The sequence below is a fragment of the Anarrhichthys ocellatus genome, unplaced genomic scaffold, assembly GCF_004355925.1.
Source record: "Anarrhichthys ocellatus isolate YVR2014 unplaced genomic scaffold, GSC_Weel_1.0 scaffold864, whole genome shotgun sequence".
In the NCBI taxonomy this organism is placed as follows: domain Eukaryota; kingdom Metazoa; phylum Chordata; class Actinopteri; order Perciformes; family Anarhichadidae; genus Anarrhichthys; species Anarrhichthys ocellatus.
In genome coordinates, this window is record NW_022280838.1 from 1 (window position 1) to 14,882 (window position 14,882).

The 14,882-nt window shown below is 42.3% G+C and overlaps 1 protein-coding gene across 1 annotated transcript in view; it reads right to left on the reverse strand.

Annotated features, from left to right (window-relative positions):
• Positions 1 to 460: 460 nt before the first annotated feature.
• LOC116377075 (E3 ubiquitin-protein ligase RNF123-like) overlaps positions 461 to 14,882 on the reverse strand; it is a gene marked incomplete at its 5' end in the record, with an annotated part of 16,584 nt that continues 2,162 nt past the window's right edge. The window contains 13 exons of the mRNA XM_031838614.1: positions 461 to 915; positions 2,639 to 2,722; positions 4,819 to 4,964; positions 7,280 to 7,472; positions 8,475 to 8,575; positions 11,646 to 11,747; positions 12,022 to 12,142; positions 12,524 to 12,595; positions 13,265 to 13,326; positions 13,742 to 13,841; positions 14,165 to 14,282; positions 14,412 to 14,485; positions 14,725 to 14,817. Of these exons, the coding sequence (XP_031694474.1) occupies positions 766 to 915; positions 2,639 to 2,722; positions 4,819 to 4,964; positions 7,280 to 7,472; positions 8,475 to 8,575; positions 11,646 to 11,747; positions 12,022 to 12,142; positions 12,524 to 12,595; positions 13,265 to 13,326; positions 13,742 to 13,841; positions 14,165 to 14,282; positions 14,412 to 14,485; positions 14,725 to 14,817 (1,416 nt within the window). The remainder of the gene's footprint in view (positions 916 to 2,638; positions 2,723 to 4,818; positions 4,965 to 7,279; positions 7,473 to 8,474; positions 8,576 to 11,645; positions 11,748 to 12,021; positions 12,143 to 12,523; positions 12,596 to 13,264; positions 13,327 to 13,741; positions 13,842 to 14,164; positions 14,283 to 14,411; positions 14,486 to 14,724; positions 14,818 to 14,882) is intronic.

Sequence of the window (14,882 nt, forward strand, 5' to 3'; positions counted from 1 at the left end):
CTCAGCTTTTGAAGACTGAGTGACAGTCTGACAACATCAGTGTTGTTCAGTATATGTGTCTGTTCAGCTGCATTCGTTCAGTCCCAAGAAGAGGATCCATCATACAACAAACATGTTTTGTCCCGGTCGACCCACCCAAGAAACTTTTAGTCTTCACTGGTCAATTTAAAGATTTCACCATGTTTTTTTTTTTTTGTTTTTTTTTAAAAACTTAGTCACAAATTACTATGAAGGAAGAAACATTTTAAGTCACTGCTGTTTGACTCTAAATGGACCATAATGTACTAAATGAACATCATGCTGTATTGAAGAAGACTTGAAACTAGAGATTGAGACCATAAACTCATGTTTACTGAGGTAATAAATCAAGAGAGAAGTAGAGTCATTTTCTCATAGACTTCTATACAACCAGAGGAGTCGCCCCCTGGTGGTCACTAGAGAGAGTGTATCAAAAGTCAGAACCGGAGGTTGCCGCCTGGTTGTGGCCAAAAGCTTGTTTTGTGAGGTCACAGTGAGCTTTAACCACCAAATTGTAATCAGTTCATCTCTGAGTTCAGGTGGATGTTTGTGCCAAATCTGAAAAAAGTTCCCTCCAGTCGTTCCTAAGATATTGTATTCTAGAGAACGGTCAAGACAAACAAAGAATGTGCATCGGCAGAAAATAAGTGAAAAAAACACAACATGTAAATAGATAGAAACTTATAAGAAAAAACCTAAAAGAAAACAAAAAGTCACTCGAGTGACTAGAGTTTGAGACTATACAGACTATGAATGAGGACAGACGGGTGTGTGGAGGATCTGGATCACCTTGGAGTAGATGGTGGCGTTGATCCAGGCCAGTCTCCTGCAGAGGTGGTTCAGCTTCTCTGCAAACACCTTCTGGCTCTTCTGGAGCTCGTCCAGGATGTCTGGTCTCTGAAGGACAGAAAACAGTGTCATCGTATCACCAGCTGACTCCGACTGTCACCAGCTACTCACTGCTTCCGTTACTGCAAAGCACCCGAGAAAAAAACCCCACAAACAAGTAATGCTGCCCTAACTGAGCTGCAAAGCAAAAAGGGTCCCGGTGCTGCAGTGCTATTTGACTGGTAAATGTAGAGCTTTTCTACACATCATACATTCACCCACATTCATACACTGATGACAGGGACCTGCCCATAACTAAACATTCATATCCATTCATTTACTTTTGTTTGCAATTTTGGGGTTAAGTGTCTCGCTGTTCCAAGGAACCATCGACATGGACTAGCGGAGCCGGGGATCGAACCGCCGATCCTCTGATTGGAGGACGACCTGCTCTGCTTCTGAGCCACGGTCGACCAGGTAAGTGTTCTTCTTTTAAATTCACCATTTTGAAAACAGATTTTTTTTTGTCTTATTTTGCAAAAGAATAATGCACATTGTTCCCATAAAAAAAAAGCATTAATTTAATATTTGTTCTTATTTACTTTATTAAAAATAAAAAAACATTCATCCAGCAGAGGCCAAAATTACTTGTATTTCTAATGTCCGCCCCTGGGTAATGTCTGCAGACATTTGGTTGAAATTTGCTCCTTTCTAAGTCTCACTGCAAAGAAACGGTCCAATTCACAAAGATCAGCTCCAACAGTCACTCGCAGTTACAGTAAATCTACGAGCGTCTTCAGAGGGTTTGGTGGGAACTGAAGTGCTTTTATGAGGTCAGGTCCCAGTAATGATGACAGCATTGAATGATTATTATTTTACAGTCAGAGTGAGATAATAAATCCCAAATAGGGTTTCTCTCCGTCACGTTTAAACTCCTTGACTGAAGTTTTTGAGGAATGCTTCTGCAGCTCACGGTCTGAACACTATCTTTTCGTTATCTCTCTGCCATTGTTTCCACCTGACAAACGGCAGTTATACTCATCATGCCAGGTGTTGCAATCAAACACAAAAAAAGACGAGTTGCGCTCTGCGGCAATTTCTGTGTTGAATGAACTGATGCGTTAATGTAGATGTTTGGGTTATGTTTGTACATTTTGTTTCTACTTTTATCAATGTGAGACTGTATATATTTAAATGTATGGAAGGTACTCGCCTTATTGTGCTGTTGGATACATTTCACAATGTTTGGTTTGTTGTTGATTCATGTTTCTGGATTAATGAGGGCTGGGTGCTGAAAATGATACCTTTACTATCAATTTATATATTATTAATAACTAACTCTTTAACGCTCTGTCGAACAACTTTATTTGTTTTTTAGTGCACAACACACCAACAGCTGGTTAAAGCTCTTTCTTCAGGCAGATACTTGTAGAACTTTGTCCTCCAGTGAAGTTAGGTTTGCCGATGATGCCGGTTAGCGGTGACTCTAACGAGACGAGCTATCACAACAGGCTGACGGGTGTGTTGACTGGAGCACGGCTAATTATCTGAAACCTCGAGCGCCAACAAACAAAAAGTAACCGGCCCACACAACCAGCAACAACCTGCTAGATAGACTGAAGCATTAAATATTTAGACATGTTTTGTTTTCACACAGACTGAAGACAAGAATATTTTCAGTTATGATCACAACATCAACACGCGCACGCACACGCGCACGCACACACACGATGAATTCTCAGAGAACAACACACTCTGAATACATTAAGTCATAACTAAAGAACAGGCTTACTTTTGCGGGGCATCGTGCGATCTTCTCCTCGGTGTCCTTGAGTGCGACGGCGTATTCATGGACGTCATCTGAAACCACCACCATCTGCAGGAAGAACGGACGCAGACATTTACAGAGCCGAAGTTTCTAGTGTTTTAATTTAACTTTATGATGCAACAGTGACACTGTGTAGTCTATAGACACAACAGTTATTGCTGCAACCCAAGTGAGGCGGTGGAGACACCAGAGAAAAGTGGAGAAACATCCAGAAACCAGTGGAGCAACGTCGACTGTACAACCAGAAACCAGTGGAGCAACGTCGACTGTACAACCAGAAACACGTGGAGCAACGTCGACTGTACAACCAGAAACACGTGGAGCAACGTCGACTGTACAACCAGAAACACGTGGAGCAACGTCAGCAGAAACCAGTGTAGCATGTAGGTCGACAAAACTGATCACGTCCACACACACACACACACACACACGTCTCTACTTAACAGAATATATAAAACCTTCCCACTGAAGTAAAGACGTTCTTCTCCGAGCTCGATGCTGGAAGGATTTTGATCCATATGTTGCAGAAACATCTCATCACAACAGTCTGCTGAGATGACGACCAATAAATAAAACGATATAAAAACAAGACATCAAACGGCACATTTCCAAGCAGCGATGGAACAAAAGTAAGCTATAAAGGCTGTTCAGCCCTGGTGGGTCGTTTTTTTTTCTAAATTAGAAAAGAGACGTGACAATAACAGAGAGGTGAAGAGGTCGGAGCGATTCAACAGAAGAGCAGAAAGTGTAAATAAAAAGAGACGAACCAATCACAGAAAGCAGGGAGAAGGAGGAAGAGTCAGTCAGGATGAAAATATTTCAGGAAATTATAGAAAGATTCATTTTAAGAATATTTAACCACAAAAAAAAAAAAAAAAAAAAAAAAAAAAAAACTGCACAAAGCAGAAAGAACATGTTTGATGTATGAAAACACATTCATGTGCACGCCTGTAGTTGGTACAGGTCAGATGAAGAGGTCAAATAATAAAGATTTACTCATAACCACGTCGTCTCCTAGGGATATTTGTGTATTTAAATGTAGATTGAAATATATCCCATATTACTACCCAACTTCAATCGACACCCATCTCACACACACACTCACTCACTTTAACGCTACATGTCATCGTTCACCGAGTCATACACTGATGACAGGAGCCACCTGCAACTAACCATTCATAGCAATTTGGAGCAATTTGGGGTGAAGTGTCTCGCTCAAGCACACATCGATATGGACTAGCGGAGCCGGGGATCGAACCGCCGATTCTCCACTGATCCAGTTTGGCCCAGATTGGCAGCTCTCGTCTGCGGGTCGATAATCTTTGGACAGCTTGCAGTAAAAGCGGCAGATAGGGAGATGAATGTGATGTGGGTGCTACAATCGCATTAAAAAAAAAACAAAAAAAAAACTTGAAGAGTAACTAAAGCCCAGCGTTTTGTACCCTGGAAATTCAAAAAAATGCATCTAAAATGTGAAAAATTGAAAATGTTCAGTAACCAGTGTAGCATTACAATCACGGCTCAAGCCTTTCATTTTCTTTTTTCTGTGGACTTGAGAATATCTGGAGAACCAGTGACAGATTATCTGGGGATGGCAATGTGTGTGGACGGAGCATTAAGATTAAGTTGTTAGATTTTACTCATTCAGGGGCTAGCTAGTTAGCCAATTCCACCATGCTTTAATGCTACAGTTACAGAACATTAACAATGCCACACGAACTGTTGGGCTTCTTCTTCGTTACATCAAGCCGTATTTTTCGGTTTTTAAATTACCATTCATTAAAGCCGTTACCCTGTCAATTACCTTATACTTATTGCTAATGCTAGTTGCATAAACTAATTGCTAATGCTAGCCTCTAAAGCTAATCTATCGCGTGCTGACTATTGTCATGATTATGGAGAGTGCAAGAGTGCTGTAAAGTGTCCGTTATTGTGACAAAACAAATTTAAACTCTAATAAACATTTGTGAGCTAGAGTTTACATACAAGGCCGGTCTACTTGAAAGCTAACAATTAGCATTTTGCGATTCACAGACTAATTGAAAGGGTAACGGCTACTCTTCCTTAATTTCCTTACTCTTCCTTAACTTAACGGATGTGAAGTGTTTCTGATAGTTTGAGATGCAGTAGAAGCACAGACTCACCTTTCCGAGCTGCTGGTGGACGCTCAGGTTGTACATCATCACGATACCGTCGACGATCTCCAGCAGCGACTTGTCCGCGATTGGCTGCTCGGGCTCCTCCAGCGGTCGCCCCAGCAACAGGCCGTCGTTACCATGGCTTCCCTCGACTTCAGGTTGAAGAGAGAGAAAAGTAAACAAAAAACATTCAATGCTGAGGGATCGTTTTTGGAACAAAGCTCCTCTGGACAATGATAAATAATATAATCACACCGACTTTAATACGATTTTCTACACAAGTCACTACCAGTCGGGTTCCTCCGAGTCTGAGGTGAATAAAACTGCTACTGGTGAAATGTTGAATTTGTCTGATGAAGGCCACATGCCAGCGGTCTCACTCAGCAATAACAACATGAAGCTCACAGTCTACATGTTGGTTTGATAATGCTGCACACTGCTTAACATGTTGAAAAGGAAGATTAATCGTTCCGATTCCAGGAAATACGTTATTAATGAAATAATACCATGTGACAGATATAAATGTCTTGATATCACATGATGTCGTCGGATTCCAGATCAATAAAAGAAAGTAGGGATGGGCACGAGTACTGGATTAAAGTTACAAGAAGTTTTTAACCGACTGAAACAATATACACTGCTCAAAAAAATAAAGGGAACACTTAAACAACACAATGTAACTCCAAGTCAATCACACTTCTGTGAAATCAAACTGCCCACTTAGGAAGCAACACTGACAATCAATTTCACATGCTGTTGTGCAAATGGAATAGACAACAGGTGGAAATTATAGGCAATTAGCAAGACAGACACCCCCAATAAAGGAGTGGTTCTGCAGGTGGTGACCACAGACCACTTCTCAGTTCCTATGCTTTCTGGCTGAAGTTTTGGTCACTTTTGAATGCTGGCGGTGCTTTCACTCTAGTGGTAGCATGAGACGGAGTCTACAACCCACACAAGTGGCTCAGGTAGTGCAGCTCATCCAGGATGGCACATCAATGCGAGCTGTGGCAAGAAGGTTTGCGGTGTCTGTCAGCGTAGTGTCCAGAGCATGGAGGCGCTACCAGGAGACAGGCCAGTACATCAGGAGACGTGGAGGAGGCCGTAGGACCGCTACCTCCACCTTTGTGCAAGGAGGAACAGCAGGAGCACTGCCAGAGCCCTGCAAAATGACCTCCAGCAGGCCACAAATGTGCATGTGTCTGCTCAAACGGTCAGAAACAGACTCCATGAGGGTGGTATGAGGGCCCGACGTCCACAGGTGGGGGTTGAGCTTACAGCCCAACACCGGGCAGGACGTTTGGCATTTGCCAGAGAACACCAAGACTGGCAACTTCGCCACTGGCGCCCTGTGCTCTTCACAGATGAAAGCAGGTTCCACTGAGCACATGTGACAGACGTGACAGAGTCTGGAGACGCCGTGGAGAACGTTCTGCTGCCTGCAACATCCTCCAGCATGACCGGTTTGGCGGTGGGTCAGTAATGGTGTGGGGTGGCATTTCTTTGGAGGGCCGCACAGCCCTCCATGTGCTCGCCAGAGGTAGCCTGACTGCCATTAGGTACCGAGATGAGATCCTCAGACCCCTTGTGAGACCATATGCCGGTGCGGTTGGCCCTGGGTTCCTCCTAATGCAAGACAATGCTAGAGAGGGAGGTCATATAGGCACGTGGAGGCCACACACTACTGAGCCTCATTTGGACTTGTTTTAAGGACATTACATCAAAGTTGGATCAGCCTGTAGTGTGTTTTTCCACTTCAATTTTGAGTGCGACTCCAAATCCAGACCTCCAAGGGTTAATAAATTTCATTTTCATTTATAATTTTTGTGTGATTTTGTTGTCAGCACATTCAACTATGTAAAAGAACAAAGTATTTAATAAGACTATTTCATTCATTCAGATCTAGGATGTGTTGCTTAAGTGTTCCCTTTATTTTTTTGAGCAGTGTATATATGATCGAAATAAGCGAGCGAGAAAATTTGCAGCGAAGGTTTACATTTTCAGTTTCTCAGCGATTACTACATGAGCCATTTCATTTAAAAATATTTATATAATTTGTTGCCATCGCTGATACGGCAAACTTTCTAAATTCACAGCAGAACAGTAAACCCAAAATACGTTTCTGAGAACATTTGAGGCGAGAAAATAATTTGCATAAAGTATAGATTGAGTTAAAGGCGTGGTTACGCAAATTAGTCGCTCAACTCGCCGCTGGTGTTGACAAGGGCGCTGGTATAGACAAGGGCACTAGTCATGACGAATGCTGTGTAAAGTCCTCTGAGGCTTTGAGGGGGGAACATACCCCTGATGATGTTAAAGTGACGTCGTCAGCCTTAATAAAAACTATCCAGCTGCATTATGGGAAATGCAGGATCCCGGGGTTTTAAAGTTAAAAGTCTGCTGCATCCACTAGGATGCTCGTCATTCCCCTTCAGTCTCAATGTCTTCAGTGTGTTCACAGACTCACTGTCCTCCTCGGTCCTCTGCTCCACAGCGAGGGTGCGGATCTTCACTTTCTCCGGCTGCGTGAGGGGTCGTCTGGGCGTCATGAGGCTGACGGCGGCCGTGCTCAGGAAGCGATTGGCTCGACCCAGAGTAGGAGAGCTCAACCAGCTGGGCCTCGCCAGAGCCCCGCCCATCGCCGCCGCACCAAACGGCCTCTGTCGGTAAAGACACACAGAATTCATGATTTAAATCAGGAGACAGTAACGAGTGTTTTCTCTCATTAGATTCTATAGATCGGTCTAAAAACCTTCTTGAACTTGAGTCTCGGAGAAGAAAAGTCGTTCTTAAAGACAAAAGTTGTCTTTTTAAAACATTATTTTGATTAATGCGTTATATTTCCAACATGTTCGTTTTTTTATTATTGTTGGGCATTTCATTGCCAGAAAAACATTTAGTCCCAATACATAGTATTTAAAATGCGGTACGCCCAAAAGTACCAGGATGTCCGGTTGCATTTTGCAGTATGCAAGTCAGCATGCTATTCTGCCTGTTCTGACCCACAATCCTTTGCGCAGGAGATATCTGAGCAAGAGGGTCAGAGGTTTAAGGTGCGATGTTAAGAGGAGGTAGTACGTACTTTGTAAAGGCAGCTGCAGTACGAAGAAAAGGATGCGATTTGGAACGCAGTTTAAAAAATGACGAATAATCACGTGACCGCATGTTTGAGTCTGTTGATTGTTTTGCATCTCTTTGTCGCCGTTTATGTGCGTTTTCCTTCGCATCCCTTTATGGAAGTTTTGCATCTTTTTGGGGTTATTTTGCATCCCTTCATAGTCAGTGTCTTCTGGACATTTTGGGGTCTTTTTGCATCGTTTGCATTTCTTTGTAGTCGATTTACGTCTGTGGTCGTGTGCGTTTTATAATTCTGGCGTTTGACCATGTAGAACAGTTTATAAATTTATTTTGAAAAGTGTATTCTGAATAATGTTTATTTTTATTAATGACACCGATCCAGACACTGACATTTTCTATTTTGTTTTTCTATCTTGTTGGTGAAAAGCTGATTTTGTCCATCAGCTGCACCCGTTTTCATACACCCACTTCAGTCGTGTGAATTAGACGGCCTGTTCTAATGGTTGCACAGTGATTACTTCAGAGACGACAGTAATAATATCCACAAATATACACACACACACACAAAAATAGAGACAGGAAACCTGAGCTGCTCCGCTCTCCTCGTCCTCATCCAGGTCATCCATAGACGTGGCCTGGATCTCTGCAGGGTCGATGATGATGTTGGCTTTACTGGCCAAGTCATCTGTAGACATTTAAAAAAAAAAAAAACGACATTTATCACATTAAAACAGTTCAGTTTGATCCCAGAACATATGTCCAGCTATGTGACTAACTGACCATGAAAGAAAATACATCACAAAGCAGACGGACGTCAATCTGAAACTCCAAAAGCTCGACACACGTTCCAGTTTATAAAACAGAGTCGGAGTAAAGACATTTAATCAAACTGTCTCCGTTCAAAATATGCTGAATCATCTGTTAGCAGCTCCTGTTTGCAGTGTTCCAACAACGATCACTGGATCACTTTGATACTGAAGAAAACTTAAACATGATGATTCTCAGGCAAGTTCAGCAGCGTCTGTTTTTCTATGATTTATGGATTTTTATTGATGTTTGACGTCAGAGATATTAATGTTGACCTGATGATGGCCCTAGATGAAAAGTCGGAGGATCACCAACAGTTCATCCCGAGGAGATCGTGAACGATGAACCACATTCCATCACCATACATCCTCTAGTCGTTGCTTCAGTCTGGACCAAAGCTTTAGACCGATGCCAGCTTCCTCAGAGCTACGATGCTAACAGAAAGCTGCCGAGCGCGCTTCCTTCCTCCTCACGTGTACTGTATGCAGATGGGAAAAAAAGCCCTGCCTCGCATTCAATCATTTTGATTGGTCAGCTAATCGATGAGCGAGGTCACGCTCGGTTAACGACAGATGACAACATCATGAGCGTGGCCGGCGGGTGATTTACTGAGCTAAACGATGGGGGCTGTGAATCAAGCCCTGATTAAAAGCAGGTGGAGAGTTGCTGCCTGGACACGAATACTGATGAGAGAATTAAAAAGGAGGGATTAATGAAGAGAGAGGAAGAGGAGAAAGCGTGCGGAGGAGAGAGGAAGAAAAAAGGTGGATAAAAGAAGTGCGAAGAGTGAGTTCAGTAAGTGAAAGCAGTTTTTAATACACCGACACACTCAAATGTATCGGTGACAAATATTCAGTCCAATGGTTGCTTTGCATCTGTGAAGTTATTTATTGTCTTTTTAAATATTTGTACAGTTTGTGTCTTTGTGTAGTGTTGTGTCTTTGTGGTTGTTTTGTGTCTCTAGAACTTTGTGTCTCGTTGTCGCTTTGCATCCCTTTGTGTGTCTGTCGCTTTGCATCTCTCTGTAGTCAGTAAAAACTGTGTCCGCAATTAACAATTACTTTCATCAATAAATGTAATTAATCAACCAATCAGCCGATTATTTCCTCCATGAATCATTCTGTGATAAATGTTACAATAGGGCTGTGAAATATATCGATAATACATCATTATGATAGGATACGAGACTAGATATCATCTTAGATTTTGGACATCGTAATAATGGCAAAAAAGTCGCCTTTTGCTGGATTTAAAGGCTGCATTACAGTAAAGTCACGTTATTTTCTGAACTTACCAGACTGTTCTAGCTGTTCTATTATCTGCCTTTAAACTTCATCGTTCTCACATTACTGATGATTATCTACCAAAAATCTCATTTTGTGAAAGCACCAATAGTCAAAACAATATTGTTGCAATATGGACATCGAGGCATTTATTTGGTCAAGAGTATTGTGATATTTTCTCCACATCCCCCAGACCGTGTTAAACGTATATACTGTACATCAGGGCTGTCACGGTTTGTGTATTTTAGCCGAACCAGCAGAGTTTGAGACAGTTTAAAGCCTCCAGCTGATGTGGAACAGTTTTCTTTGAGCTCCTCAGCTGTAAAAGTTGCTCTGTGTTCAGATGAGTGACTTGTGACAAAGCGTCCTCCCTCACGGCTGCTCTGAATGAAGCTGAAAAGCAGCTCTACCTTTAAAAAAAAAAAAAAAAAAAAAAAAAAAAAAAAAAAAAAAAAAAAAAATCGAAAAAGGAGTGAGCCCGTGTTGCAGGTAATTGATTCCAGCCGTGCCGCTCGGTCTCCTTTGGCACTGAATGAGCAGCGTATCGTTTGCTGAGGGAATATCAATCCACATTACACACCTGCTGACAACGACACGCAAACACAGGAGAGCCTCCGCACGAAAACCCTTCATCCAGGGTGGTCGTACTTTTCTTAATTTAATATTTACACAGTTGCCAGTCTCCCGAGTAGCCTGCCCGCCTCCAGACTCATGAAACCTCTTAAATATACACGACTGCGTTTAAATTACTTCAGCTTCTATGTGCCGCTTTCTGGTTCCACAAGTTTATGCATTTTAAAGAGTTTAAAGAAATAAACCAGATCAGACAGAAAAGTTTCTGTATTCAAAGGAAAGAATAGAAAAAAACAAGGAAATAAAACTCATAAATATAATTTCCATGAATATTTTATCAACATGTGAAATTGTTCATGATATCTCGGTGTATAAACTTGAAACACAAAGCGATTCCTCCCTCTAGTGGAGCTCGGGGACAGTTATCCTCCATCAGGGGATTTTAAAACGTCATTAAAACGGCCTCTTGAACACTTCAACTCAGACTCGGTGTCGGGCCGATCACGGCATATTGTAAATGGATCGTAACAGCTCAAATAAAACCGATCTGACGCAGATCTTTTCTTTACTGTGTTGTGAAAATTCAAAGTGTGCGAATGTAGAAAAAGGGACCACAAAGTGCAGCTTCAGTACAGGAACGTAAGAGCCACCTCAGCAACGGTTAAAACTATAAACCAGCACAAGAATGACACAACTACCAACATCAGTTGTTAGTGTTATTTTGGCTAGTTCAGATTCACCAAAAGTCACGCAGTAACACGAACAAACGAACCGATCGAGGCAGCGTGTTCTGTGAGGTTAAGTTACTGTCCTCAATGGGATCTGGTAGAGCAGAGATAACTGCCTCAAGGCCAGGTAAACGGAGAAAATATCTAAAAAAGAAAAATAGCGTAAACTTGAACGGGTTAGAGTTATTTTTAGGTCGGTATTTGTCAGTTATTTTAATGTGTCTGATACATTCATCCATATTCCACATCTGCTGCGTATACAATTACTTTTATTATGTAGACTGAACATCTTTGAACGTGCAACGGGCAGCTGTGTGATTTGGGTAAATATAAGCGATCCGACTCAAACCCGGACCGTACCAACCTTTGAGTGTTTTCTTCAGGTGGGACAGGAGCCCCCCCAGTCTCTGCAGGTCAAAGTAGTCCACCTTCCCGTTGTAGAAGAGCTGTGGGGGGACGTAGGCGTCTGGAGAAAGACAGAGAGGGATGAGGGAGTCAGAGACACAGAGCTCATCGTAAACAACCTTCATTATAATTCAAGAGCTTCAGCTCATTAACAATTAGTGTGGAAGGAGACATTTTGTAAATCGGAAGGTTGTGTGGACCGGATTTTATTCTCAAACGTAGAAAAACTCTGTATACACGGGCCTCATGTTCCTCTCCCTGAGACCAGCCTCAAGTCATAATTGACAAAGCTGAAAGGTTTCATACGAATATAAAACTAAACTGGGAGGTTATACCCTCACTGCTGATGCTGCTCGGGCTCTTCCTGCTGCCGTCGTCCCAGCTGGCCCTCACTGCCGTTATGAGGCGGTGGAGGAAACACACCATGTACTCAGGAGGGCACAGAGCGGTCGGGTGCTGCTCAAACACACAAAGAAGAAGTGTAAAAATGTGCGAGTCTTCTTGACTTAAAACCAAAAAACTGGAGCTACTGGGACATTTGACATGATAAACATTGTGGTCCAGGAAGGAAAGAGTCATGTGACAGTCATGAGACTTCCTGTTGAACCGGACCAGAACTAAGAGACAACGTAGATCGTTCATGTCGGGTCCAAATGAACTGCAGGTGTGAAAGAGACTTCTTCTCCTCACCCAACCGTCATATCCAACTCTTTAATCACCGATTACAAATATGATGAGAGCTGAAACTAACATTTAATTTTATTATTGATATATATTTTTATTTTACAGTTTAAAATCGGTTAAATATTTGTGTAGGAAATATCAGCTAATACTTACCCCTCTGTTACTGGCATTTTCTTGGAGAAACTTGCGGAACTTATTGAGGAAGATGTAGCGAGAGGCTTCTCCCTGAGAGAGAAAACAATGATATAAAAACGTACACAATGAGAGCGAAGAGGAGACAGGGAGGCAGGAAACACCTCCTCACCTGTGACCAACACTAAACATCAAGTCACAGACGAGAGGCTGTGATCCAGACTACAGACCAGGAAACCTAACACGGGCTTCTTTACTTCACTTTGATGTCACGGTTGTGTGGAGAGTCAGGATCTGAACGTTTAATCAAGCCGACGCCAACCAAGCGTTTTACAATAACACGCGACACTGCAGACTTTATAATTGACCCGTCGATCAGCTGCTCATGGATGAGCGTCACAAGACCTGCAGCCGTCACGAATCTCGAACCGCCAAGAGTCTCAAACCATCAAGAGCTGCAACTGTCGGGCATCAGTCACAACCGTAGAAGTCGCAATTATTGGTGTGCCAACCATGAGAGTGGCAACCGATTGAAATGTAGCATAATTCAGTAGGAGTTTTAATGAGGTTTTTGTTTACTTCCTTCTGTGCACAGTATTCATGACGTGGCCACACAAACGAGCTCAAAATCCCAGATTCACATGTATTGTCTGCGGGAAATATGTGGATCTTAATTCCAGGTAATCAAACCTAAAACCCATTAATCAGTTTATTGTTAAAAGTTAGAATAACGTACAATAATAGAGACACAACTGTACATACCGTAGTTTTGTCTTTGTTATTGAGCAGCAGCTTCAGGATCTGAACTTGCAACTCTTCCACCACTGAGAGGAGATCAGAGGAGAGTTCAGCAGGATGTAAAAGTACTAAAACCGCACAGTACAAATACTCTGTTACAAGTAAAAGTACAAGTGTTTGTAAGATGTTGTGGAGCAGAAGAAGAAAATGAAATGGAAATACTCAAGTAAAGTACAAGTACCTCAAAACTGTGCTTAAGTGTAGTATTTAAGTAAATGTACTTAGTTACTGGTTTGAGGTTAGTGTTCATTCACTTTATAGATCAACAAGAGTTCAGACATCTGGCTGTAAACTAAATCTAAAGTGCTCTACAACTAATTTAAACTAGCAATAAGAAAATATACGTTGCAGATGATATCTGTGAGGACAGTTTGATGAGCCCTGAATGTGAGTAATAAAGACAAGGAAGTGTGTTAGTCCATAAAGGAGGAATAAAGAGACCTTCGATCCTCTTCTTCAGTCTCTGGCAGCCTCTCTCATACGCTCTCCGTCTCAGTCGCTCATCTGCACTTTCATCTTTGGGCTCTCGCTCATCTTTCCCCTGAGAGCCAAACAAGAAACAATAACAAAGAACGAGTAAACGGTGAAAACATTCAGTCAGTATTCTTGTTATTAGTCGACCTTATCGGACTTCACCATCTCACAGATGTAAAGTTTCAGGTACAGATGTGAAGCAGTCGGTCTCAAACACAAAAGACTGAATTTAAATGAGGAAGAGAGCGCGTTAACCTGATCTCTCTTTAACCTCAGTGACAGAGAAAGTAAATATATGAACACATCTCCTAAATAACACTCCGTCATCCGTCTGCTAAATATAAACCCTAATCAGTTGGACTAGAAGCACCACCGGTGAGCGAGTGTTACCTCCTTGTCGAAGTGCGTGGGCCACCAGGTGGTCGGGATGAGCTCCTCTAGCCCCGCCTCCTTCACTCTCAGAGGGGTCTTGATGTAAAAAAACACGACTGAACGCAGCACATCAAACGTGAACTTCAGTTAAGGAGAATATGGACGACGGTGAGACGGTGATTTGTTCAGCAGAGAAGCAGCTCATACAAGCACACCTCAACAGACCCAAACGATCCCTTTAAGAGGCGCCGTAACAGAAGGATATAAGACATTGTTGAGCAGGTATTTCCTGGACTTCTCGTGGTGCAGGATGGCCGTCGTCAGACGCAGGAAGTGGATCTGAAGCACAGAGACTTATTAAAGAAGACTGAACATTAAAAACGTGTTTAAGTTGGAGGAGAAACTTCACTGCAGTCAGGAGGGATTCAAAGACAACAAACAAGTGGATTTTAGACGTTATTCTTTTGTCAAATTTTATATTTACTTTGAAATTACTTTCAAGAAAGTACTAAAAACACAATAATTAAAAAAATAAGTATGTTACAAGTAAAAGTACTAATCAATGATCCGGGTCCTACCTGGAAGCCCAGATCAGGGATGATGGGGGAGAAGCGGTAAGCCCTCAGCAGGGACATCATCAGCTGCTTCAGACACTCGTTCACTTCATAGTCCTGCAGAGAGAGAGAGAGACACACACACACACACACACACACACACACACACACACACACACACA